This window comes from Oncorhynchus keta, chromosome 29 (assembly GCF_023373465.1).
Source record: "Oncorhynchus keta strain PuntledgeMale-10-30-2019 chromosome 29, Oket_V2, whole genome shotgun sequence".
Lineage (NCBI taxonomy): Eukaryota > Metazoa > Chordata > Actinopteri > Salmoniformes > Salmonidae > Oncorhynchus > Oncorhynchus keta.
This window is the reverse complement of record NC_068449.1, coordinates 22173152-22197230: the sequence shown is the minus strand read 5'-3', so window position 1 is coordinate 22197230 and position 24079 is coordinate 22173152. Positions and strand designations below refer to the sequence as shown.

The 24079-nt window shown below is 41.3% G+C and overlaps 2 protein-coding genes and 1 long non-coding RNA gene across 5 annotated transcripts in view; 1 reads left to right on the top strand and 2 right to left on the bottom strand.

Annotated features, from left to right (window-relative positions):
* The window catches only part of rps6kl1 (ribosomal protein S6 kinase-like 1), a 168914-nt gene that overhangs the window by 7896 nt on the left and 136939 nt on the right, over positions 1 to 24079 (bottom strand). Inside the window, exons 1-4 of one of the 2 annotated variants that reach the window (XM_035742839.2) lie at positions 21713 to 21810; positions 2396 to 2608; positions 2093 to 2239; positions 217 to 1976 (exon numbers count right to left, since the gene is read on the bottom strand). The gene's annotated coding sequence lies outside the window, so the exon portion shown is untranslated. Of the gene's footprint in view, positions 1 to 216; positions 1977 to 2092; positions 2240 to 2395; positions 2609 to 21712; positions 21811 to 24079 lie in introns of those variants that run through there. The other variant, XM_052486205.1, reaches the window with a different exon arrangement.
* LOC118362167 (leucine-rich repeat-containing protein 74A) lies at positions 6648 to 14302 on the bottom strand. The gene is made up of 13 exons (XM_035742357.2): positions 14194 to 14302; positions 13884 to 14059; positions 12123 to 12230; positions 9477 to 9570; positions 9322 to 9371; positions 9142 to 9223; positions 8916 to 9001; positions 8605 to 8799; positions 8424 to 8519; positions 8198 to 8341; positions 7860 to 7964; positions 7615 to 7700; positions 6648 to 7286 (listed from the first exon to the last, which is right to left on the bottom strand). Exons 1-13 carry the CDS (start codon positions 14300 to 14302, stop codon positions 6674 to 6676), a joined length of 1944 nt encoding a protein of 647 aa, XP_035598250.2. The 3' UTR covers positions 6648 to 6673.
* Positions 14748 to 23623, top strand: LOC118362483 (uncharacterized). Of its 2 annotated transcripts, none has more exons than XR_004821213.2 (5): positions 14748 to 15344; positions 15657 to 15780; positions 15969 to 16079; positions 22841 to 22994; positions 23111 to 23623. It is a non-coding gene; the product is annotated as an uncharacterized LOC118362483 (long non-coding RNA). The 2 variants fall into 2 exon arrangements; XR_004821212.2 differs by having other exon boundaries at positions 22823 to 22994.

Below are 24079 nucleotides of genomic sequence, written 5' to 3'. Positions count from 1 at the left end.
ACACATCATGGTCGCCACACGACAGACAGGGATGCTATAGCATATAATAAGCCACTGTCATGAAACACAGCCATCTGGAGTCTCTCTTGATCCTCCCTCACACTGCTATTTAAGCATCTCTGATCTGGCCCTCCTTAGAGGGGGAGGCAGGCTAGATAGATCTAGAAATCAGTGCTGCTACACACACACAAACACCACTACATATATTCTACCTACCTGATGTGATCAGAGCATGCCCTGGACCCACCGCTCCAGTAGCAGCCTGCGTCCTCAGCAGCCTCCCTCCCTTCACGGACCTCAGGAAAAGGAGGAGAGAGCTCAGCGAGGCTGCCTATTGGCTTGCGATGATGTCACTAAGGGTACCATTAGCCACAAGGCCTTCACTTTCCCCTCTCATCCTGACAGATGCAAGATTTAAAAAGACAGTGCTATTTTTGTCGTGCTGTGTCTCCAAACCTCTTTTTCAATTTCAGATAGATTTTGCAATATGTTACAGTATGCTATAGTGTAATTTTGTATGAAAATGTGAATAAGTCAATGGATTTGTACAACAATTACTTGAAACCGTAAGAATAAAATAATGTGCCTGGTTCATTGTTGTATATGCAGTGGGTGGCTGCTATGTGGGCTCACCCTGCCTGGTTAGTCTAATCAGCTCTGACTTGGTCCTCAGTACCAGTGGGAGCCAGCTTCTCACTGGAGCACAAAGAACAAACCCAGGGGAGGGCTTGCTTACAGAGGAGCCGGGTGGAAGCTCCAGCCTGAGCCAAAGGAGGGGAGGAAAGGAGGCGCCCAGCCCATCAGCCCTAAGCTAGGGTGGGAGGGGTCTGATATCATACTGGGGATGAGTCATATTGAGGTGCTAGTTATACGGATTGACTCAAATTCGACTGAAAATTAAGGGGTGGGATACTGCACCCCAATACTCTTTCTCATTGGACTGCCTATGTAATGGGAGGGAATCTGACACTGGCTGGGTATTTTTAGTAATGATAATAATGCACATTTTATTTTTCAATCCAATTTCAAATGAACCAAAATAGAACACATACAGTTATTTCAATGCTTCAGTTTGATTTTATTTCAGGAATTCAAGAGACATGATTTTAGAATGCATGTCAATGCATCAGGCAAAGTAATGAATATCTATCTATTCAGCAAAGCCCCATGCTGCCAGAAAGTCATATCAGTCACATCAATCAAGATACGATTAGACCAGAGGGGGAATCTAGTCTTTGATAAACTTGACACTATAGGGCACATAGTAGCCCTTGTTGTACATGTAGATTTTCTGATCAATAGGGTTGTAGTGCAGGTTTAAATATTCATCCTGGAACTTCTCAAATGGAATGCAGAGGTAGTTCTCCTGCTCTGTTTTGGTGTCATAGGAGTAGAATATCTCCTCGGTGTGAACATCGACTGGTCTAGTAGCATAGAGAACACCACACACCATGAAGGTATTACCTACCAATGATTTGTACACACCAGTACTCCATACATCCTCTATACCAAATTCATCCTCGTTTACTTTGGCAATGACCATTTTACGGCTGAGAGATCCATGTTCTGATTGGCTGAGAAACTGTATGAGAACGTTGCACTGGCCTTTTCAATGACTCTGTAGTCATATCTGGATGTGGTCAAATTCAGTTTAGCCATGCTGAATGGGCTGTTTTTCTGCTAATACAGGGTGTTACCATGAACAATGTAATTGTTGCCAGTACCCTGCCATCCATTTGGTAAGGTATGTTGTTTAAATAAATTCCTTAAAACCAGATTTTGATAGTTGGAATAAAGATCAAATGTATTCACTGAGGCACTGCTATAGGCACCATACCAATACATTGATTCAAAGCCACGATTGAGTTTTGAGTCTTTCCCCCACCCCCCAAATCTGTAGCCTGCATTCAAGTTTGCATTCAGTTGGCTGACCACTGGCTTCCCTACACTGGCGATGCCTTTGTGGTTGCAGGAGCCTGGGGGGAAATATAAATAGCTATTAATAATATGTATGACAAACAAATTCACAAACTACTGCTTTGATGTAATGATACAATATGTCAACAATGTTACCATAACAGAGGCTCCTTACCAATATCTGGGTTTATGCCCCCTCCTCTTGGTCCTTCTGGCACTCCTCCAGCTTCTTCTGCAGTTTTCCAAACTCAATACGGATCTCCTCCAGGTTACTCTTGTCATAGCTCTCCAACTGATTCACAGTCAGGCTCATGTTGCGAATCTATGGATGCATGTGTACAAAGGACAAATAAGTATTTAGTTCGACACAGCAACATTCCTCATGCTCCTGCATCATATTGCCTGTCACTTATTTATTATGCCACTGCCAGTCATTAATAGATAGACAAATATATCAGAATGACTATCACACATTTACCTCTGTGTACAGGCTGTCGAACATAGGCGAGGAGGAGTTGAGGGAATCCTTCAGCTGTGTCACCAACAATTCAAAGTCTCTCAGCTCGATCCTGAGAAGCTCGAAGTCCAGTCGGATGTACTGGTCAGGGCGGCTCTCCACAATCTCAACTCTCATAGTCAGGTTCCTCAGCTCAGCCAAAAAGATCACCAGCTTTCCCTTGGAACTGTCCAGCTGCAAGAGAGACACAGGTTGTAGTCCTGGTGTAAGATATCTAGTAGGCTATACTGTGAATGAGGTCTCAGTTAAATATACACATGCATCTCCTCCGAGGTTTACAAGACTCCCCTACAGATGCAGTCACATTGCCAGAGTCCCAGTCCTCCATTGGCTGGAGGAAAATACAAGTTCAGAGTAAACTTCACAGTGGTACTTCACAATGGTAGTAAACTGGCAGTCTATTTGGAAGTATCTCTAGCTGTTAAGTTTTAGTGGAAGGAGAAAATGAAAGTCCCTTACCAGCCAAGGCCAAGGAAAGTCAGGAGCAGTAGAAATGGAGCCATCTTGTCTCAAGTGTTGTTCCGGTGAGTCTCCTTGTCTGTTCGCTCTGTATTTTTAAAGACCCTCCTATCAGCTCATCAGAAACATCTTGCTTCTTCCCAATATATGCAGACATCCTTGTTTGATAAAATAATAAAATAACATTTTCTGAAACCTGTCTCTTATCCTTTTATTGATCACAATGATGATGTGGACATAGAGTTCATGAGAAACAGGCCATATGGACATATGATGACATCATGTTATAGATGGTACCTGATATTATCAACCACGTAACCTTACTGTCAATCATCTGCAATGTGGCAGGATATCATATGTTGACATAAGCATATGATAGTATAATAAAGAATTTTCCTCCTTATTCCAATTATATAGCCTAGCAAGTTCCAGCACACAAATATTACTTTATTTCTCCTCATGGGACTTTAGATTGTATGTTGGTAAGATGTATAGTACTGGTTTAAGTGTTTGATTCTGCCCTAGTTTTTCCATGAACCACATTTTAGTAGTTAATTCACTCAGAGTTCCATAGTCCGATCAATACTGTTATGCATGTTTGAATAATAATACATTGCTGATATAATAAATGGCTTTTGTAAATTATTCTTTAATTTACAGGAAATGATGGCCAGAGCGGATTGGGTCTATCGTAGTATTTTTTAGACAAGGGAACAAAGAACATTTGTTTTTTCAAGACTTTGTGTTACGGTTTTCTTCCGGTGAAGGAGAAGCAGACCAAAATGCAGCATGGTTACTTGTATACATCTTTAATAAAGATGAAAAACACGAACAATACAAAACAACAAACGTAACGTGAAAACCTAAACAGCCTATCTGGTGCAAACAAACACAGAGACAGGAACAATCACCCACGAAACAATCGAAGAATATGGCTGCCTAAATATGGTTCCTAATCAGAGACAACGATAAACACCTGCCTCTGATTGAGAACCACTCCAGACAGCCATAGACTATACTAGATAACCCCACTAAACCACAATCCTAATACCTACAAAAACCCCAAGACAAAACACACCACATAATAAACCCATGTCACACCCTGGCCTAACCAAAATAATAAAGAAAACACAAAATACTAAGACCAGGGCGTGACACTTTGCTGTAGTCTACACATGTAAACTTTCAAATTAAATTGAACACGTTTTATTTTCTATGTGGTTAGATATCAATAATGAGCAGACGAAGTATACTCAGGAATGAAGGAGGTTATTGTTAATTAATTCTTAACAATGTGCTGCATATTGAGAGAGATTATCCCCTAATACAGTATCACAATATCCCGCTATAATGTTGGTGACACTGTTTGATACCTACAGTACATGAAGATGAATAAAGTCTACAGCCCAAAACTACGTTTCCTCTAACTTTAAGTTTGGAACTGAATTTGCTATCAGCATAAGGGACTGTTGTCAGCATGGAAAAAAACATTTAAAGTATTTTATATAAGATATAGTCATGCTTATTAGCAACAACTGACCTTCATTTGGCTGATACACATCATTATATAAGTACTAATACACCTCATTATATGAAGATCTGGTTGTGGTGCCTATCACACTCCTTCAGTTTGAGCTGTATCTTGATGTACTCACGACGGGTCACCAGCAGCAGGTTCTCATCGTACCACTCCAGCTGGGTCAGGACCACCAGCATGGAGGAGATCTGACAGAGAACACAGATGAGCAACCACAAGACCAAAAGTTTTAAATCGTACAAAAGAGAAATATCTCAAGTGAAAAGTCGACATGGTCATTGACCATAGCTGTATCATGACCATATGAGTTGTTAGGAACAGTCTTGGGTAGAGTCCTGGTACTAAATGGTATCTAAATGGTATCTTAAACAAAAAAGTTCATAGTATTGAGCTAAGGCACATCAATTCAACAACTAACCCAACAACTAAAGATAATCATACCATCGAATTTAGCTGGGTAAGAATAAGGTTTGCATGAAACGTGGCCATGTATACTGGAATAATATTTATTTTGGGTAATACATGGACTCTATGTAATTATTTTTATTAATACCTATTATGAATATTTCCAGTAAAAATAATATACAGTGGGGCAAAAAAGTATTTAGTCAGCCACCAATTGTGCAAGTTCTCCCACTTAAAAAGATGATAGAGGCCTGTAAATCTCATCATAGGTACACTTCAACTATGACAGACAAAATGAGAAAAACAAATCCAGAAAATCACGTGGTAGTATTTTTAATGAATTTATTTGCAAATTATGGTGGAAAATAAGTATTTGGTCAATAACAAAAGCTTATCTCAATACTTTGTTATATACCCTTTGTTGGCAATGACAGAGGTCAAATGTTTTCTGTAAGTCTTCACATGGTTTTCACAAACTGTTGCTGGTATTTTGGCCCATTCCTCCATGCAGATCTCCTCTAGAGCAGTGTTGTTTTGGGGCTGTTGCTGGGCAACACGGACTTTCAACTCCCTCCAAAGATTTTCTATGGGGTTGAGATCTGGAGACTGGCTAAGCCACTCCAGGACCTTGAAATGCTTCTTACGAAGCCACTCTTTCGTTGCCCGGGCGGTGGGTTTGGGATCATTGTCATGCTGAAAGCCCTAGCCAGCCACATTTCATCTTCAATGCCCTTGCTGATGGAAGGAGGTTTTCACTCAAAATCTCACGATACATGGCCCCATTCATTCTTTCCTTTACACGGATCAGTCGTCCTGGTCCCTTTGCAGAAAAACAGCCCCAAAGCATGATGTTTCCACCCCCATGCTTCACAGTAGGTATGGTGTTCTTTGGATGCAACTCTGCATTCTTTGTCCTCCAAACACGACGAGTTGAGTTTTAACCAAAAAGTTATATTTTGGTTTCATCTGACCATATGACATTCTCCCAATCTTCTTCTGGATCATCCAAATGCTCTCTAGCAAACTTCAGACGGGCCTGGACATGTACTGGCTTAAGCAGGGGGACACATCTGGCACTGCAGGATTTGAGTCCCTGGCGGCGTAGTGTGTTACTGATGGTAGGCTTTGTTACTTTGGTCCCAGCTCTCTGCAGGTCATTCACTAGATCCCCCAGTGTGGTTCTGGGATTTTTGCTCACCGTTCTTGTGATCATTTTGACTCCATGGGGTGAGATCTTGCATGGAGCCCCAGATCGAGGGAGATTATCAGTGGTCTTGTATGTCTTCCATTTCCTAATAATTGCTCCCACAGTTGATTTCTTCAAACCAAGCTGCTTACCTATTGCAGATTCAGTCTTCCCAGCCTGGTGCAGGTCTACAATTTTGTTTCTGGTGTCCTTTGACAGCTCTTTGGTCTTGGCCATAGTGGAGTTTGGAGTGTGACTGTTTGAGGTTGTGGACAGGTGTCTTTTATACTGATAACAAGTTCAAACAGGTGCCATTAATACAGGTAACGAGTGGAGGACAGAGGAGCCTCTTAAAGAAGAAGTTACATGTCTGTGAGAGCCAGAAATCTTGCTTGTTTGTAGGTGACCAAATACTTATTTTCCACCATAATTTGCAAATAAATTCATTAAAAATCCTACAATGTGATTTTCTGGATATTTTTTCTCATTTTGTCTGTCATAGTTGAAGTGTACCTATGATGTAAAGTACAGGCCTCATCTTTTTAAGTGGGAGAACTTGCACAATTGGTGGCTGACTAAATACCTTTTTGCCCCACTGTATGACGATGGGTCAGTGGAGCGGTTACTGCATAGTAAGACACAGCAGCAGCAGTCACTTTGATGATTGTGTTTGATTCTGTTCATGTGGACTTTTATCCACGCGTTTCTTTTTTTTCTTCACTTTGGTGGTTTTGGTTTTAGTGTCTGGCTGCTTGGAGTTCAGTGCTGGACTGGACCTGGTCAGGTGGTTGGCAGTGGTGCTCAGCTTGTGGTCAACATCAGGGTTGGAGTCAGAGAGCATCCCCTGGGCCGAGGAGGGTTTGGATTGGGGGTATCGTTGGGAGTCATCCATCAGGTTGGGCTGGGAGTAGGAGCGCATGGTGGGGGAACTGGTGGGCCGTTGGTGGGTGCTGCCCCCTAGCATGGGGAGGTGGATGTGCTCACTGCTCAGGTTTGTGACAGAGTAGCGGCTGCTGTTGGACATGACAATGTGATGCCAGGAGCTGAGTGGGGTGGCAGAGAAGTGCTGGGGGCCACTGGAGTCCTCCTTGGTGCCCCCTGGGGACATAACCATGGAGCTGCGGGGGGTGTTGGCCTCCACGGCGCTCTGGAAGGTCTTCAGGATGCGTTCGCTCTTCTGCTTCTCTTTCTTCTGACGGGACTCCACCTTACGCAGCTGCCGCCGGTGGTCCCTCATCATCTGCTTCCTGGTGTCAGCCAGGCCCCTGAGGAGAAACCAAAGAATGTATTTAATGTGATGATTCACTTAAACTCATTTCATTTCAAGTCAGATGTAAACTGGACTTTCTCAGCTTTTGAATGGGGAAAACATAGGCATGGCACTACAAGCAATTACACATAGATAAGACTGCCCTACTTCAAAACTCTGACCATACAGATCTGCTCATGTTTTGTTTGTAGGGTAAACAGGTCTAGACAGTTTATGACTAGTTTCTGTTCAGTTCTCAGGTTATTGCTGATGTTAGGTGTTTTCTTTACACACCCATAATAGTCTCCCCACTCTGGCAGTTTGTTCTTATGATAAAAGCCCACCTGTAGTCTACCATCCCTGTCCTTTCACGATCCAGTCTCTGAATCAACTCCTCAATCTGGTATCGATCCAAGGGGATGTTGGATTGCTGTAATGGTTACATAAGACATAAGAGTAAACAAATAAAGACTATGAGCTAGCTGGCCACTAACTTCAATATAAAGTACACCTTGGAGCATTGGAAATGCATTAGCTCAACAGACCTAGCAAATGTCAGGGACTATGGAATGAGCAATTAGTTTGAGACCTGCACAGCCTTCCTGAAGTCTGCCACAGGCACTCGCATTGTCCCATCTTTATCGATTTTCCGAAAGAAGTCCCAAAGACGCAGCTTCCGTTCATCCAGATAATCCTTCAAAGAAAAGAATAGAGCAGTTGCGACAGGGTTTTTTGTCTTAAAATTCCTCCCTATTTAAAATCTTGCACTGTCTTTAAAAACAGACAAAATAAGTCCTAGTTTGTAGAATTAGCCGTAAACAAAAAAATGAAAATACAATGCTCTGGTATGCAATGATATCACATGTGATTACCACTTTTCTACATGACTAAAATTGTTTTATGAGTAACAGTAGCCTACCACAGTACCTGGATTACTTTCATTGGGTCAAGGCGTTTGGGTGGTTTCTTAGCAATAAAGCCCCCGACCCCTGCATACTGCACCTCTAGAGAGGGATGTTCCTGGCATGTCAGATCCAGCAGCTGCACAAAGTTCTCATTCACCAACACATTCTACACACAAACACAAAATATTCAGTTCAAATGCAGGGACCAAAACACTTCTGTACATCAAGAAGAGAACAACAACGCTCACGGATATGTTGATCTCCTCCAGAGCAGTTTTGGGGGTGTTCTTGACCACAGTAACAAGAGCCAGCGCCCCCTCCACTGTCAGAGAGTTATAAGCCAGCTGCGGGGACACAAAACATAGAAAGTCACCCTAGTTTCATACCACACAGGTCAATGGGTGTGTGCCCTGTCCATCAAGCACCTACCATCAGTGCTCTGAGAGTGTCGTTGGCCTCCAGCCCCTTGCACAGCATGCCCACCCCCTCGTTGGTGATGCGGTTGTTGTTGAGGTCCAGGTACACCAGAGTGTTGTTGAATTTCAGTGCCTCTCCTAAAGCCAAGGCCCCCTCATTCCCAAAGCCATTCCAGGACAGGTCCAGGTGTTTCAGGGTCACATTCACCTATGTGAATTGTAGGTATTTTCATCACATACTGTTTTACTCTTCTTCTTTATTTTTTATTTTTTACAAACTTACACCTTAAATGTGCGAATTGGGTAGAGTATGTTTATCCAAACCTTGAGGCCGGCACAGAAAGCCACAGCTCCTTTCATTCTCAGATGGTTCCAGCTCAAGTCTAGTACCTCCAGAGCTTCATTGTTTGCTGTAGGATTACGTCAGTGACAGCAGATGCAAAACACTCACATTGTGCATGATTCTAACCCTAATGACTCCATTTGCCTGTATACTCCATGAGACTGCTCGGCCATAATGATGTGAGATACAAAGTGAAAAGGTCTCTACCTAACATCTGGCCCAGATGCTCCCCACCTCTCCCACAGAACTGATTGTGGCTCAAGTCCAGCTCCTTCACTCTATAGTTGCTCTAAAGGGAGAGATATTGCAAGTAGCTAGCTATAGACTCCAATGACAGTAATATCATCAATATGCCGGCATGTTTGAATGTCATTTCTTTTCACTTACTGCCAGGGCATCTGCAAAACTTTTAGCATCGTCCTCTATGAATCCATTCCCTGTGAAGAAATTGTTTATATAAAAAGATTCAGAAATAGAGTAGACAAATATAGTATCTAACAGACCATTCTTTTTGTTTTCATTTTCAAATCTGTGTGTACTACCTGAAAGTTTGATGGATTTGATGGAAATGTTATCGAGCAACATTTTTGTAATGCACTCAGCCCCTTCAGACTGTAGGTGATTGTTGGACAAATCCTACAAGACAAACAGTGGGCATGTTACAGTTTTTTTCGATTGCTCAACGACAGTGGGCACAACTGGAGTCACATGTGCAAAACTCTAACTACAGTCTGCACTACCAACAGTCACCTGAGCTAAACAGTTCACATCACCTGCAAAACTCATTCCAAGCAACACAACTCTTAACACATGGCTCAAAACACGCTCAGTGCAGCCAAACACTATGCACAACCCTCACTGAGATAACACACACTGTCACTCAGAACACACTGAGAGTAAAAACACTAGCATCAAACACCAATACAGAAAATACAAACTTTTCATCTTTACAGTTTGAACAATTTCAGTGACTTCATACAAAGTAATATTTTCTTCAAAGAAAAGAGTGACATTCTTTCACATGATTTATTAACATTTTTAGAACATAACAAGTCTTTAAGGTAAATGAAAATTAGCAGTTTGCTTCAATAGTCTGTAGTAATTTACAGAATTACAGTAATGAGAAAAAAAGGATAGAAACTAAAAGTACATACTGTAATTCAAACAAATAATTGAGGGGCTAATCCTGCCTCTCTCTAGCATCAGGCCACAGGTTTTCTTCAACATCACATCTAATGTTTTCTCTTGCCATGCACCTGGGGAAGAACCTTCTGGAGTGCCTTATCCATCCCTGGCTGTCCTCTGGACTCGTGTCCTCACATCCGGCACGTATGGCTTCCAAAAGAGACATTTGGTCATGTGGGTGGTGACCAAACACTTTCCACCTCCAGGCAGAGAAAAACTCCTCTATAGGGTTGATGAAGGGTGAATATGCAGGCAGGTACAAAACCATAAATCTGTGATGTGCTGCAAACCAATCTGTGACAGCTGCAGAGTGGTGAAAAGCAACGTTATCGCAAACTATGACAAAGACTTGGGGGTTTCTTACTGGTTCCCCCTGTTCTGCTGGCACTAGCTGAGCATAGAGCTGTTCTAGGAAAGCTATAAGCCTTTCTGTGTTGTATGGGCCAATGAGTGGTGTGTTGAGAAGCAAACCATCATTGGCCATTGCAGCACACATGGTGATATTTCCCCCCCTTTGGCCTGGAACCTCCACAGTGGCCCTTTGACCTATAACATTCCTTCCTCTGTGCCGTGTTTTGGCAAGGTTAAATCCAGCTTCATCGATAAATACAAATGAATGTGGTCTTTCCAGTGCTTCCACGTCCATTACTCTCTGAAAAACAGTAAGTGCACAGTTTTACTGTAGAAATGCTAGTGTTTTCTTTTACTGTAAATATTTTGTATAGCTGTGTACGTAACCTCAGACGTCTTACCTGGACATATTGGTATCTTTGCTCTTTTACCCGTTCACTGTTTCTCTCGAACGGTACAGTGTATAACTGTTTCATTGTAACTTGGTGTTTCTTTAGGACTCGAGCAATAGTTGTTGTGCTGACAGAATTAACATTTTCAAATATATCATTATCAGCCAGCACTCTATCTTGAATCTCCCGCAGTTTTATTGCATTGTTGACAACAACCATGTCAACAATAGCATTTTCCTGCGCATCTGAAAATATTTTTCCTCTTCCCCCTCTTGGGGGCAGCCTTTTGGTCCTGTTGTAAAAATATATTTTACAGTCAAATTTACTGTAATATATATCTGTGTAAATATTCTATAATTGCAATACAAAATAGATTCCTGTAATGTTTTCATTTACTGTAAGGATGTAACTCTCACCTGTTTGCATGATGGAAAATTCGCATTACAGATGCCACTGTGGATCTTTGCAGATTGGGTTGCACCCTCAACCCTGCCTCTCTCAATGAGAGACCATGGTTCACGACATGGTCTATAAGTGTAGCCCTTATTTCATCTGAAATAACAGCTCTTTGTCTTCTTTGTCTTCCTCCACGCATCCGCCCTCTCCCTGCCACCCTTCTCCCTCCACGAACCCATCTTCCTTGTTCCATTTCCAAAATTAGTCTTTCTGAGCTCTACCTATATATACTGTAATATGTGTGTGTGTGTGTTCACTAACAAGTCTAAAACAAGACACCTGCTTAGCCTTTCAGCTGAAATTGCAATCAGCAGTGTTTGAAAGGCACAAGGCTGAAATCTATTCCATTTTGAATGTGTGGTTCACAGTTTTGACAGTAGTGTGTTAGCATTTGAACAAAGTGCTGTAAATCCAGTGTTTTGCAGGTTGTGGTTAAAGTCATGGGATAAGTGTGTAGAGTTTTGAAAACTGTGTTCAAGCAATGAAAAACGAACTAGAGTTTGGTCCACATGAACTGCTGCTGTGCAGACTGTAGTTAGAGTTTTGCACATGTGACTCCAGTTGTGTCCACTGTCGTTTAGCAATCGAAAAAAAACTGTAACACAGAGCTATAATTCCATCATGAAAGCATGACCCGCAAGACTCTTATGCCCTCTTGTGGCAGATTCAAATCAAATCAAGGATTGTGGGACATATCATGTCATACATATTCCACTTCTGAATAAACATCTTATAGAGATACCAGATACAATTACTTTACCTTCTTACAAAGAGCTGCCTAAAGACCATCTCATACAAACTTACCAGATGCTGAATGGTGAAATTTGCCTTTAACATCTCTAGAAGGTATCTGGCTCCCTCAGCCAGCAGGTAGTTGTCTGCCAACTCCAGGTTGGTGATGTGCATGTCAGTCTGAGAAGAAACATTGGAACATAAAGAGTGTTCCTTGAACATAAAGAGCGTTCCTTGAACATAAAGAGCGTTCCTTGAACATAAAGAGCGTTCCTTGAACATAAAGAGCGTTCCTTGAACATATAGAGCGTTCCTTGAACATATAGAGCGTTCCTTGAACATATAGAGCGTTCCTTGAACATAAAGAGCGTTCCTTGAACATATAGAGCGTTCCTTGAACATATAGAGCGTTCCTTGAACACAAAGAGCGTTCATTGAACATAAAGAGCGTTCCTTGAACATAAAGAGCGTTCCTTGAACATAAAGAGCGTTCCTTGAACATATAGAGCGTTCCTTGAACACAAAGAGCGTTCCTTGAACATAAAGAGCGTTCCTTGAACATAAAGAGCGTTCCTTGAACAAAGAGCGGTCCTTGAACATATAGAGCGTTCCTTGAACATATAGAGCGTTCCTTGAACATAAAGAGCGTTCCTTGAACATAGAGTTCCTTGAACACAAAGAGCGTTCCTTGAACATAAAGAGCGTTCCTTGAACATAAAGAGCGTTCCTTGAACATATAGAGCGTTCCTTGAACATATAGAGCGTTCCTTGAACATAAAGAGCGTTCCTTGAACATAGAGTTCCTTGAACACAAAGAGCGATCCTTGAACATAAAGAGCGTTCCTTGAACATAAAGAGCGTTCCTTGAACATAAAGAGCGTTCCTTGAACATATAGAGCGTTCCTTGAACATAAAGAGCGTTCCTTGAACATAAAGAGCGTTCCTTGAACATATAGAGCGTTCCTTGAACATAAAGAGCGTTCCTTGAACATATAGAGCGTTCCTTGAACATATAGAGCGTTCCTTGAACATAAAGAGCGTTCCTTGAACATAGAGTTCCTTGAACACAAAGAGCGTTCCTTGAACATAAAGAGCGTTCCTTGAACATAAAGAGCGTTCCTTGAACATAAAGAGCGTTCCTTGAACATAAAGAGCGTTCCTTGAACATATAGAGCGTTCCTTGAACATAAAGAGCGTTCCTTGAACATAAAGAGCGTTCCTTGAACATAAAGAGCGTTCCTTGAACATAAAGAGCGTTCCTTGAACATAAAGAGCGTTCCTTGAACATATAGAGCGTTCCTTGAACATAAAGAGCGTTCCTTGAACATATAGAGCGTTCCTTGAACATAAAGAGCGTTCCTTGAACATAAAGAGCGTTCCTTGAACATATAGAGCGTTCCTTGAACATAAAGAGCGTTCCTTGAACATATAGAGCGTTCCTTGAACATAAAGAGCGTTCCTTGAACATAAAGAGCGTTCCTTGAACATATAGAGCGTTCCTTGAACATAAAGAGCGTTCCTTGAACATATAGAGCGTTCCTTGAACATAAAGAGCGTTCCTTGAACATAGAGTTCCTTGAACACAAAGAGCGTTCATGGAACATAAAGAGCGTTCCTTGAACATAAAGAGCGTTCCTTGAACATATAGAGCGTTCCTTGAACATAGAGTTCCTTGAACACAAAGAGCGATCCTTGAACATAAAGAGCGTTCCTTGAACATAAAGAGCGTTCCTTGAACATAAAGAGCGTTCCTTGAACATATAGAGCGTTCCTTGAACATATAGAGCGTTCCTTGAAGTGGATATTATGTTAATAGACGTCCACCAGACTTACCACCAGGGCGATGGCTAGTGCCTTGCCCCCTGGAGGTCCCAGGCCATGGTGGTTGAGGTTCATGGTGGAGGTGCCTAGGTTCCGGAGGAAGTAGGAGACAGGAACCACCCCGACCAGCTTGCAGGCCTGCAGGTATACCTCAGCAGTCGATGTGTCTTTACTGGTCTTTTTCACCTCTAACAATGACAACCATCAGTGTGAGACATGCATCAAACAAATCAACTTACAATACAAACAATGATACATTGTAATAACAACAGTGAGCTGATGTGTTATTATCCATAAAATGTCAATATAATAGCCTACTCACCATCAACCTCCAGGTCTGTATCCCACTTATCCTCCAGGTCTAGGTCTTCTGCGGAGGATGGACTGTCATTATCTGCTAGGCAGAGGGACTCGAGCGATAGGACAGACATCTTCTCTGTCCTAACAGTCAAATACTCACAGTCTAAAACATGTTTGGTTGAATTTGTGTTTTACTTCCCGTTATGACTTTGGCTCTTCCCACATTATGCACTGGTATCTGTGAGGGCTGAGCAACTGTTGTTGCAACAGTGAAATCAAATACCCACCTGAGTTGTCCCAAACTGTAATTCAATCCCAAGGAGACCATGGTGTGTCATAAAGAATTCACCACTCACAGGGAAAGGCTAAGAGAAGGCCTATTGAGTGTTTACCTACAACGCACAAACAAAATGCTGCATTCCTAGTTCCAGACCATGACAATCTTCTACAAATATTCCTGCATGAGCAGCTTTCTTGTTGTTGAACTCGTTTTATTTGTTGTCACGGTCATCTTTAAATCTACAGTAAAATGATAATCGGGCTCTGAGGTGGTTGCAGCAGTCACGGTTAGTTCTACCTGGAATCCTTGGGATGTTTTATCCTAAACCATAACCTTACCTAACCATTTCAAAAATGTCAATTTGGGACGTCGCAAGGATTCCATGTAGCAAGGACATTGCATTGAGGTATGATTATTGAACGAATTTAAAGACAATCATAGCTTGCAGACCAGATAATTTAGTGACGTTGTCGCTATATGTATCGACTTTTTATTGGTAAATGATTCTAGCGACAAAATCATCTACTTTTCAGACTGTCTTTGGCGTTTATATGATTTTGATATCATTTAGCGACTTTTTCCACTCTATTCTGCCGCAAACAGAAGTTACAGCAACAGCCCACACACAGGCACAAAAGGGGAGGAATGTACGGCGGGAGAGGGGGCAAAACGCTAGGAAAGGGGACTGCATGTGTGCCGCAACAAGGCAAAATGATGCTGTGACGTCGTCGCGGCAACGGCAAAAGCGTAATATACCGACAAATCAAGGAGCCAATAGCGGAACTCTGGAATATAGTTGACAACATTGGAGCAGTCATTAGAGGAGAACATGTTCAGGAGCCTGACATTTTACGAACTTTACTCGCTAACACGGCGTAGAAACGGTGTTTTAGGTAAACCACATGCACACATGCATTTCAGTGTCATTTTGCATTTGTAGAGATTTATACTTTTGTTTTGAATACTTCAGTATATTTTATTAATTACATTTACTTTTGATACTTAAGTATATTTAAAACCAAATACTTTTACTTTTTCCTCAAGCAATATTTTACTTGGGTGCCTTTCACATTTTCTATTAAGATATCTTTACTTTTGCTCTAGTATGACGATTGGGTACTTTTCCCACCACTGCTTCTATGGAAAATGGCTTGTTGTTGTCATTAAATGTAAGTTACTTGTGTTTTGTTTCCTCTGTGTGGCAGATATCAGGTCAAGATGATGTGTCCTACAATATCCATGATAGGTGGGTGTTTGCCCCCCTTTGGCCATGCACCGTGGGCATCGATGACAACTGCCAATACACAACAACCCAGAGTCCAGAACCAGGTATGTTTGTGTCAGTCTGTTTGGACCATGTCAGGGTGGATTGTCGGTTATGAATACTACAGATGGCATATAGGGATTTCAAGCTCCCATGATGACAATGGGTCGATTCCTCTTCTCACAGACAGTGTTTCTCCATTTAAGTGTTGTGTGTTCTGACTCTGGACTTTATATTTGTTATTCCTGTGTAGGGAACCTGCAGTACAACCATGACTTCCTCCGTCAGCTGCATTTCTGTAAGGCTGCCTGTATCGGGCCACACGACCTGGAGCTCATCCCAAGGGTCACTGACAACACACATGGTAACACACACATACACACACACACACACACAGTAAAACACACTACTACTAAAACACTTAATCTCAACAGTACTCACGGCAGGTGAGACTCCAGTTGTGTGGAGAACAGTTAAAATGGAACTGACCACATTTGAACTACTTTACCGATATGATTGTCTGTTTCATATCAGTCAAAAATCTAAAATTCCCTAAAGTGAACCCTTATAGCAAAGGGGGCATAAGCTTGATCTATACATTATTCAACTCGCACAATCTGGATTTCCTGAACTCTCTTAAGAACCAATGGGAAGAGGATTTAGGTGAACAACTTTCAGACTAAACTTGGCAGAGTATGCTTCAGAGAATACATTCTTCATCTATATATGTAAGACATGCTGTAATTCAATTTAAAATAGTTAATCGGCTGCATTGGTCAAACCAAAATTATCCAAGATTAGACCATAAATATATCCCACTTGTGATTGATGTAAGCAGGCTCCTGCTACTTTATTACACATGTTTTGGACATGCCTGCAATTGACAGATTTCTGGATATCAATTTGAGACCTTTTCTAAGATACTGGAGAGACCTATAGAATCTTCTTACTTTTTTTTCGTTATTCGGAGGGCACGACAGGAGGCCCCTCTAAACAGTTCTATGGAGTGGCATGACAGGGGGGCCCTCTAAACAGTTCTATGGAGTGGCACGACAGGGGGGCCCTCTAAACAGTTCTATGGAGTGGCACGACAGGAGGCCCCTCTAAACTGTTCTATGGAGTGGCATGACAGGGGGGCCCTCTAAACAGTTCTATGGAGTGGCATGACAGGGGGGCCCTCTAAACAGTTCTATGGAGTGGCATGACAGGGGGGCCCTCTAAACAGTTCTATGGAGTGGCATGACAGGGGGGCCCTCTAAACAGTTCTATGGAGTGGCATGACAGGGGGCCCTCTAAACAGTTCTATGGAGTGGCATGACAGGGGGGCCCTCTAAACAGTTCTATGGAGTGGCATGACAGGGGGGCCCTCTAAACAGTTCTATGGGCAAAATGCTGGCATTTAATACTCTTCTAGCTAGACGTCTTATCTAAGTAGAAGGATCGGATTCCTCCTACTTTAACCATTGGATAAAGGAAGTTAAGCAACATCTCAAGCTAGAGAAAATATGCCACTCCTTTAGGGGATCTGCAATTACATTTTATAATATATGGCAACCTTTCCTATCCTTTGTAGAAGACATGGACCCAGCTAATTTCACAACTCCATAAAGCAAACCAAATGAGAAATTATATCATTATTTTTACTCTTTCACTTTTTGATTTATAATAGCTTTGTATTTTTTTTTAAACTATTTGATTATATTACTCATTGTATATCATACCTGCTTTAAATCTGGTTTTGGGGTGGGTTTGATTTGGTAGGTGATCCATGTGTGTTCTTCCCCTCTACCTGTTCGGTCTGTTGTCTGTATAATCATAAAAAACTTTCGGAAAAATAATATATATATATATATATTATTTTCCGAAAGTTTTTAATGATTATACAGACAACAGACCGAACAGGTAGAGGGCAGATATATATATATATATATATATATATATATATATATATATATCACACACAAGGTTGAAGTCGGAAGTTTACATACACTTAGGTTGGAGTCATTATAATTAAAACTCATTTTTCGACCACTTTTCGACCACTCCACAAATTTCTTGTTAACAAACTATATTTTTGGCAAGTCGGTTAGGACACCTACTTTGTGCATGACACAAGTCATTTTTCCAACAATTGTTTACAGACAGATTATTTCACTGTATCACAATTCCAGTGGGTCAGAAGTTTACATACAATAAGTTGATGAAACACCAAAGTTGTGGCAAAATGGCTTAAGGACAACAAAGTCAAGATATTGGAGTGGCCATCACAAAGCCCTGACCTCAATCCTATAGAAATCTGTGGGCAGAACTGAAAAAGCGTGTGCGAGTAGTTACACCAGCTCTGTCAGGAGGAATGGGCCAAAATTCACCCAATTTATTGTGCGAAGCTTGTGGAAGGCTACCCAAAACATTTGACCCAAGTTTAAATTGTTTAAGGCAATGCTACCAAATACTAGTTGAGTGTATGTAAACTTCTGACCCACTGGGAATGTGATGAAAGAAAGAAAAGCTAAAATAAATAATTTTCTCAACTATTCTGACATTTCACATTCTTAAGCGGACAGGACAGGGAATTTTTACTAGGATTAAATGTCAGGAATTGTTTTTAAATGTATTTGGCTAAGGTGTATGTAAACTTCCGACTTAAACTTGTATTTATATATATACACACACCTCCCAGTTTATACTTGAAAACCAACATTATAAGAGGTAAATGGAAGCAGTTCAATGCATGATTAATATAATTCACCAATACATTTCTTGGTAGTCCAAAAAATTGCTATCAGGTTTTAAATCACAGCTGGCCTGGTACGTTGTTTGCTGCCTCCACCTAATTCAGGGTGCACAATTTCAGTTTCAATGTCTCAATATTTTGAACAAAAATTGACGACCAAGGTAACTGAGGCTGGGAATGTCAAACCACCGCGATGCGCTGCACTACAAGTCACAAGCGAGCATAAATGAGTCATCTACTTTATGAAATTACAGCCTGATGCGCGCACGTCGGTGAATTCAGTTTCAGTTGCTCTGCTTTCTTGTGTCCCGTTTACAGCGCACAGCGACCGAGGTAAAGTATGTTTCAGGGTTGGATATTCGACGGATATTCGCCTGTTGTTTTCCTCACGTCTGCCAACAGCAGTTAGGGACCGTCAACATAGTGACAAATTACATTTTTCAAATTTCAATAGCTCTTTAACCATTACTCCAAACATTTTCAAAACTGGTTGTAGCTAACCCGATGACACAGACACACATCGCACACCCTTTAGTTTGTGCATTTTTATCAAAATGTAGAATTTCAATAGCTCCTTGGGTCATGTGACCTAGTGACTTCAAACAAGGTTCAGAATGTCCACTCAATAGACCTACACATTGCACACCCTTTAGTTTGTCAATTTTCATCTCACATGGTTTTACATACATTTTTCAACATTTAGAATTTCAATAACTCCTTGGTCATGTGACCTAATGTCCGCTGACTATTCTATATTGCACACTCTTTGTTTGTGTACTGTAAAATCACGCGGTGTAACGTAAATTTTTCATAATTTCACATTTGCAATAGCTCCTTGGTCATGTCAATTACACATCTAAGAAGCATGCAGTGGATATACACCCATATTGCATAACCTCTAGACATGTACAGTGCCGTGCGAAAGTATTCGGCCCCCTTGAACTTTGCGACCTTTTGCCACATTTCAGGCTTCAAACATAAAGATATAAAACTGTATTTTTTTGTGAAGAATCAACAACAAGTGGGACACAATCATGAAGTGGAACAACATTTATTGGATATTTCAAACTTTTTTAACAAATCAAAAACTGAAAAATTGGGCGTGCAAAATTATTCAGCCCCTTTACTTTCAGTGCAGCAAACTCTCTCCAGAAGTTCAGTGAGGATCTCTGAATGATCCAATGTTGACCTAAATGGCTAATGATGATACATACAATCCATCTGTGTGTAATCAAGTCTCCGTATAAATGCACCTGCACTGTGATAGTCTCAGAGGTCCGTCAAAAGCGCAGAGAGCATCATGAAGAACAAGGAACACACCAGGCAGGTCAGAGATACTGTTGTGAAGAAGTTTAAAGCCGGATTTGGATAGAAAAAGATTTCTCAAGCTTTAAACATCCCAAGGAGCACTGTGCAAGCGATAATATTGAAAGGGAAGGAGTATCAGACCACTGCAAATCTACCAAGACCTGGCCGTCCCTTTAAACTTTCAGCTCATACAGGGAGAAGATTGATCAGAGATGAAGCCAAGAGGCCCATGATCAATCTGGATGAACTGCAGAGATCTACAGCTGAGGTGAGAGACTCTGTTCATAGGACAACAATCAGTCGTATATTGCACAAATCTGGCCTTTATGGAAGAGTGGCAAGAAGAAAGACATTTCTTAAAGATATCCATAAAAAGTGTTGTTTAAAGTTTGCCACAAGCCACCTGGGAGACACACCAAACATGTGGAAGAAGGTGCTCTGGTCAGATGAAACCAAAATTGAACTTTTTGGCAACAATGCAAAACGTTATGTTTGGTGTAAAAGCAACACAGCTCATCACCCTGAACACACCATCCCCACTGTCAAACATGGTGGTGGCAGCATCATGGTTTGGGCCTGCTTTTCTTCAGCAGGGACAGGGAAGATGGTTAAAATTGATGGGAAGATGGATGGAGCCAAATACAGGACCATTCTGGAAGAAAACCTGATGGAGTCTGCAAAAGACCTGAGACTGGGACGGAGATTTGTCTTCCAACAAGACAATGTTCCAAAACATAAAGCAAAATCTACAATGGAATGGTTCAAAAATAAACATATCCAGGTGTTAGAATGGCCAAGTCAAAGTCCAGACCTGAATCCAATCGAGAATCTGTGGAAAGAACTGAAAACTGCTGTTCACAAATGCTCTCCATCGAACCTCACTGAGCTCGAGCTGTTTTGCAAGGAGGAATTGGAAAACATTTCAGTCTCTCGATGTGCAAAACTAATAGAGACATATCCCAAGCGACTTACAGTTGTAATCGCAGCAAAAGGTGGCGCTACAAAGTATTAACTTAAGGGGGCTGAATAATTTTGCACGCCCAATTTTTCAGTTTTTGATTTGTTAAAAAAGTTTGAAATATCCAATAAATGTCATTCCACTTCATGATTGTGTCCCACTTGTTGTTGATTCTTCACAAAAAAATACAGTTTTATATCTTTATGTTTGAAGCCTGAAATGTGGCAAAAGGTCGCAAAGTTCAAGGGGGCCGAATACTTTCGCAAGGCACTGTATCTTCTATATTGTTGTACATTAAAATTAGTTTGACAATTAGGGGGTTCAGTCCAGTGTTGTGTTTACCCTTTTCTTTAATATTTATCTACAATAATTGGTAGTTCTAAGTACTTATTTTCCCTGTTTTCTTTTATTTTTCCACGGTATTTAACAGTGGTACACAATAGGAGAGAGACATATCTCTTTTCATCGTTAATATCAACCATAAAGGAAAAGTCAAAGTACGAGAGTCATGTTATTAATTGTCCAAAGCAGGGATGGAGAGTGAGCTAGTGAGGTGGGCTGCAGTGGGTTTGCTGGGCAATACATATACTGAACAGGGATGGAGAGTGAGCTAGTGAAGCTGCAGTGGGTTTGCTGGTCAATACATATACTGAACAGGGATGGAGAGTGAGCTAGTGAGGTGGGCTGCAGTGGGTTTGCTGGTCAATACATATACTGAACAGGGATGGAGAGTGAGCTAGTGAGGTGGGCTGCAGTGGGTTTGCTGGTCAATACATATACTGAACAGGGATGGAGAGTGAGCTAGTGAGGTAGGCTGCAGTGGGTTTGCTGGTCAATACATATACTGAACATGTAACCACAATAATGCTGGCCAGTAAATCAATTAATAAAAATGTAATATTGACTAATTAAATAGAAATTGTAGATTAATCTTTTCCAACAAGTCAACAGACACTTAACTTCAATTAAGTATCTTTTTATTTATTTTTTATTTCACCTTTATTTAACCAGGTAGGCTAGTTGAGAACAAGTTCTCATTTGCAACTGCGACCTGGCCGAGATAAAGCATAGCAGTGTGAACAGACAACACAGAGTTACACATGGAGTAAACAATTGACAAGTCAATAACACAGTAGGAAAAAAAAGGGGAGTCTATATACATTGTGTGCAAAAGGCATGAGGTAGGCGAATAATTACAATTTTGCAGATTAACACTGGAATGATAAATGATCAGATGGTCATGTACAGGTAGAGATATTGGTGTGCAAAAGAGCAGAAAAGTAAATAAATAAAAACAGTATGGGGATGAGGTAGGTAAAAATGGGTGGGCTATTTACCGATAGACTATGTACAGCTGCAGCGATCGGTTTGCTGCTCAGATAGCAGATGTTTGAAGTTGGTGAGGGAGATAAGTCTCCAACTTCAGCGATTTTTGCAATTCGTTCCAGTCACAGGCAGCAGAGAACTGGAACGAAAGGCAGCCAAATGAGGTGTTGGCTTTAGGGATGATCAGTGAGATACACCTGCTGGAGCGCGTGCTACGGATGGGTGTTGCCATCGTGACCAGTGAACTGAGATAAGGCGGAGCTTTACCTAGCATGGACTTGTAGATGACCTGGAGCCAGTGGGTCTGGCGACGAATATGTAGCGAGGGCCAGCCGACTAGAGCATACAAGTCGCAGTGGTGGGTGGTATAAGGTGCTTTAGTGACAAAACGGATGGCACTGTGATAAACTGCATCCAGTTTACTGAGTAGAGTGTTGGAAGCAATTTTGTAGATGACATCGCCGAAGTCGAGGATCGGTAAGATAGTCAGTTTTACTAGGGTAAGTTTGGCGGCGTGAGTGAAGGAGGCTTTGTTGCGGAATAGAAAGCCGACTCTTGATTTGATTTTCGATTGGAGATGTTTGATATGAGTCTGGAAGGAGAGTTTACAGTCTAGCCAGACACCTAGGTACTTATAGATGTCCACATGACAAACATCCTTCTGCATCAAGGTCAACTTTTGTTTATTTTCGAAGGTGCCACATTTTTGCCCCTTGCTATGTCTATATTTGTGCCTCTCTCACGGTGCTGAATACATGCTAAATGTAATAACATTGTCCAGGTCCTTTCTCATGTTCAGACAGACGAAATCCCACTACCTAAACCTGCGGTCAGCCTACGGCTAATTCATCCCTGCAACAGACTGAGCTGACCACCATGCACTCTGAGGATGGATCTACGGTCGACGACATCTTCTACTCCAAGGCTTGGCAATTCTGGTGCTGATCAGAAAGGTAAGGGGCATATATCCAAAATAATGACATAAATAGCCTTTGATATTGACCTTGAGTCTAGTTAGTATATAGAGAAAGAAGAATTGAGCTATGGCTTAACAAAAGAGTTGTTTCAGGTGGAGGTCAACGGAAGAGCGGAGGTTTGAAGCTGCTTGGTCGTCTCTCCCCCCAATTAGAGGAGGATCTCTGGTCAATGAAAGGTTTACCCAATTAATTGTTCCCTTCGGACCATCTCAGTTTCCTGGTTAGGTTCCAGCTGGACTGAAACCCTATGTAATTTGGGCTGTTTGTGATCAATTAATAAATCAGGAGGACCGAGGTCAAGCATTTAAAAATATTTGTTCAAACTGTACATGATTTTCCCATGGTGTGATTCCATGTTTTATAAGTTAATAATTGTACTTAATTGGTTCTTTGGGCTCACATGGTTGTTTCCTACCTGAAGAGAAACTACTCATCCCAAGGTCCAGAGGGGATGGGATGTCCTCTGAAGAATCGTTTTTGTTTACATGAAGAGAGAGCAAAACAAACCAAAAAGGTTGAATTTAGTTCAAAGTTGGAATTTATTTGACAAATTCTCTTACTGTTGAGATTTGAATGCATGAAGCTTTTAGATTTTAAAAGTTAATATTTTGTCAACAAACTGAGTAAACAATCTGCTACACTAGTAAATTAGAACATTTAAATCTTTACAAACTGTGTTTGATGTGTTTTGTCCCTCTGGCTTTGGGCCAGTCATAGTATTATTTTTCAAATGATAGAAATATTGAATTTATATTTTCCATATAACAATATCAGTTTGACAGTTTTCTCGGAAGATCTACATCCTGACTTGCTTGGCTGAGATGGTGTTAATCAGTGACAAGGACTGACGAGTTGTGCGTTCCGAGATGCTGCTCTGCACACCACTTATGTACTGCGCCATTATTTGCCTGTTTGTGGCCCACCTGTTAGCTTGCACAATTCTCCAATTTTTTTGTTGGTCGCACCATTCTCTGTAAACCCTAGACAATGTTGTGCATGAAAACCCCAGGAGGCTAGCCGTTAATGACATACTGGAATAGATGCGCCTGGCACCGACGAGC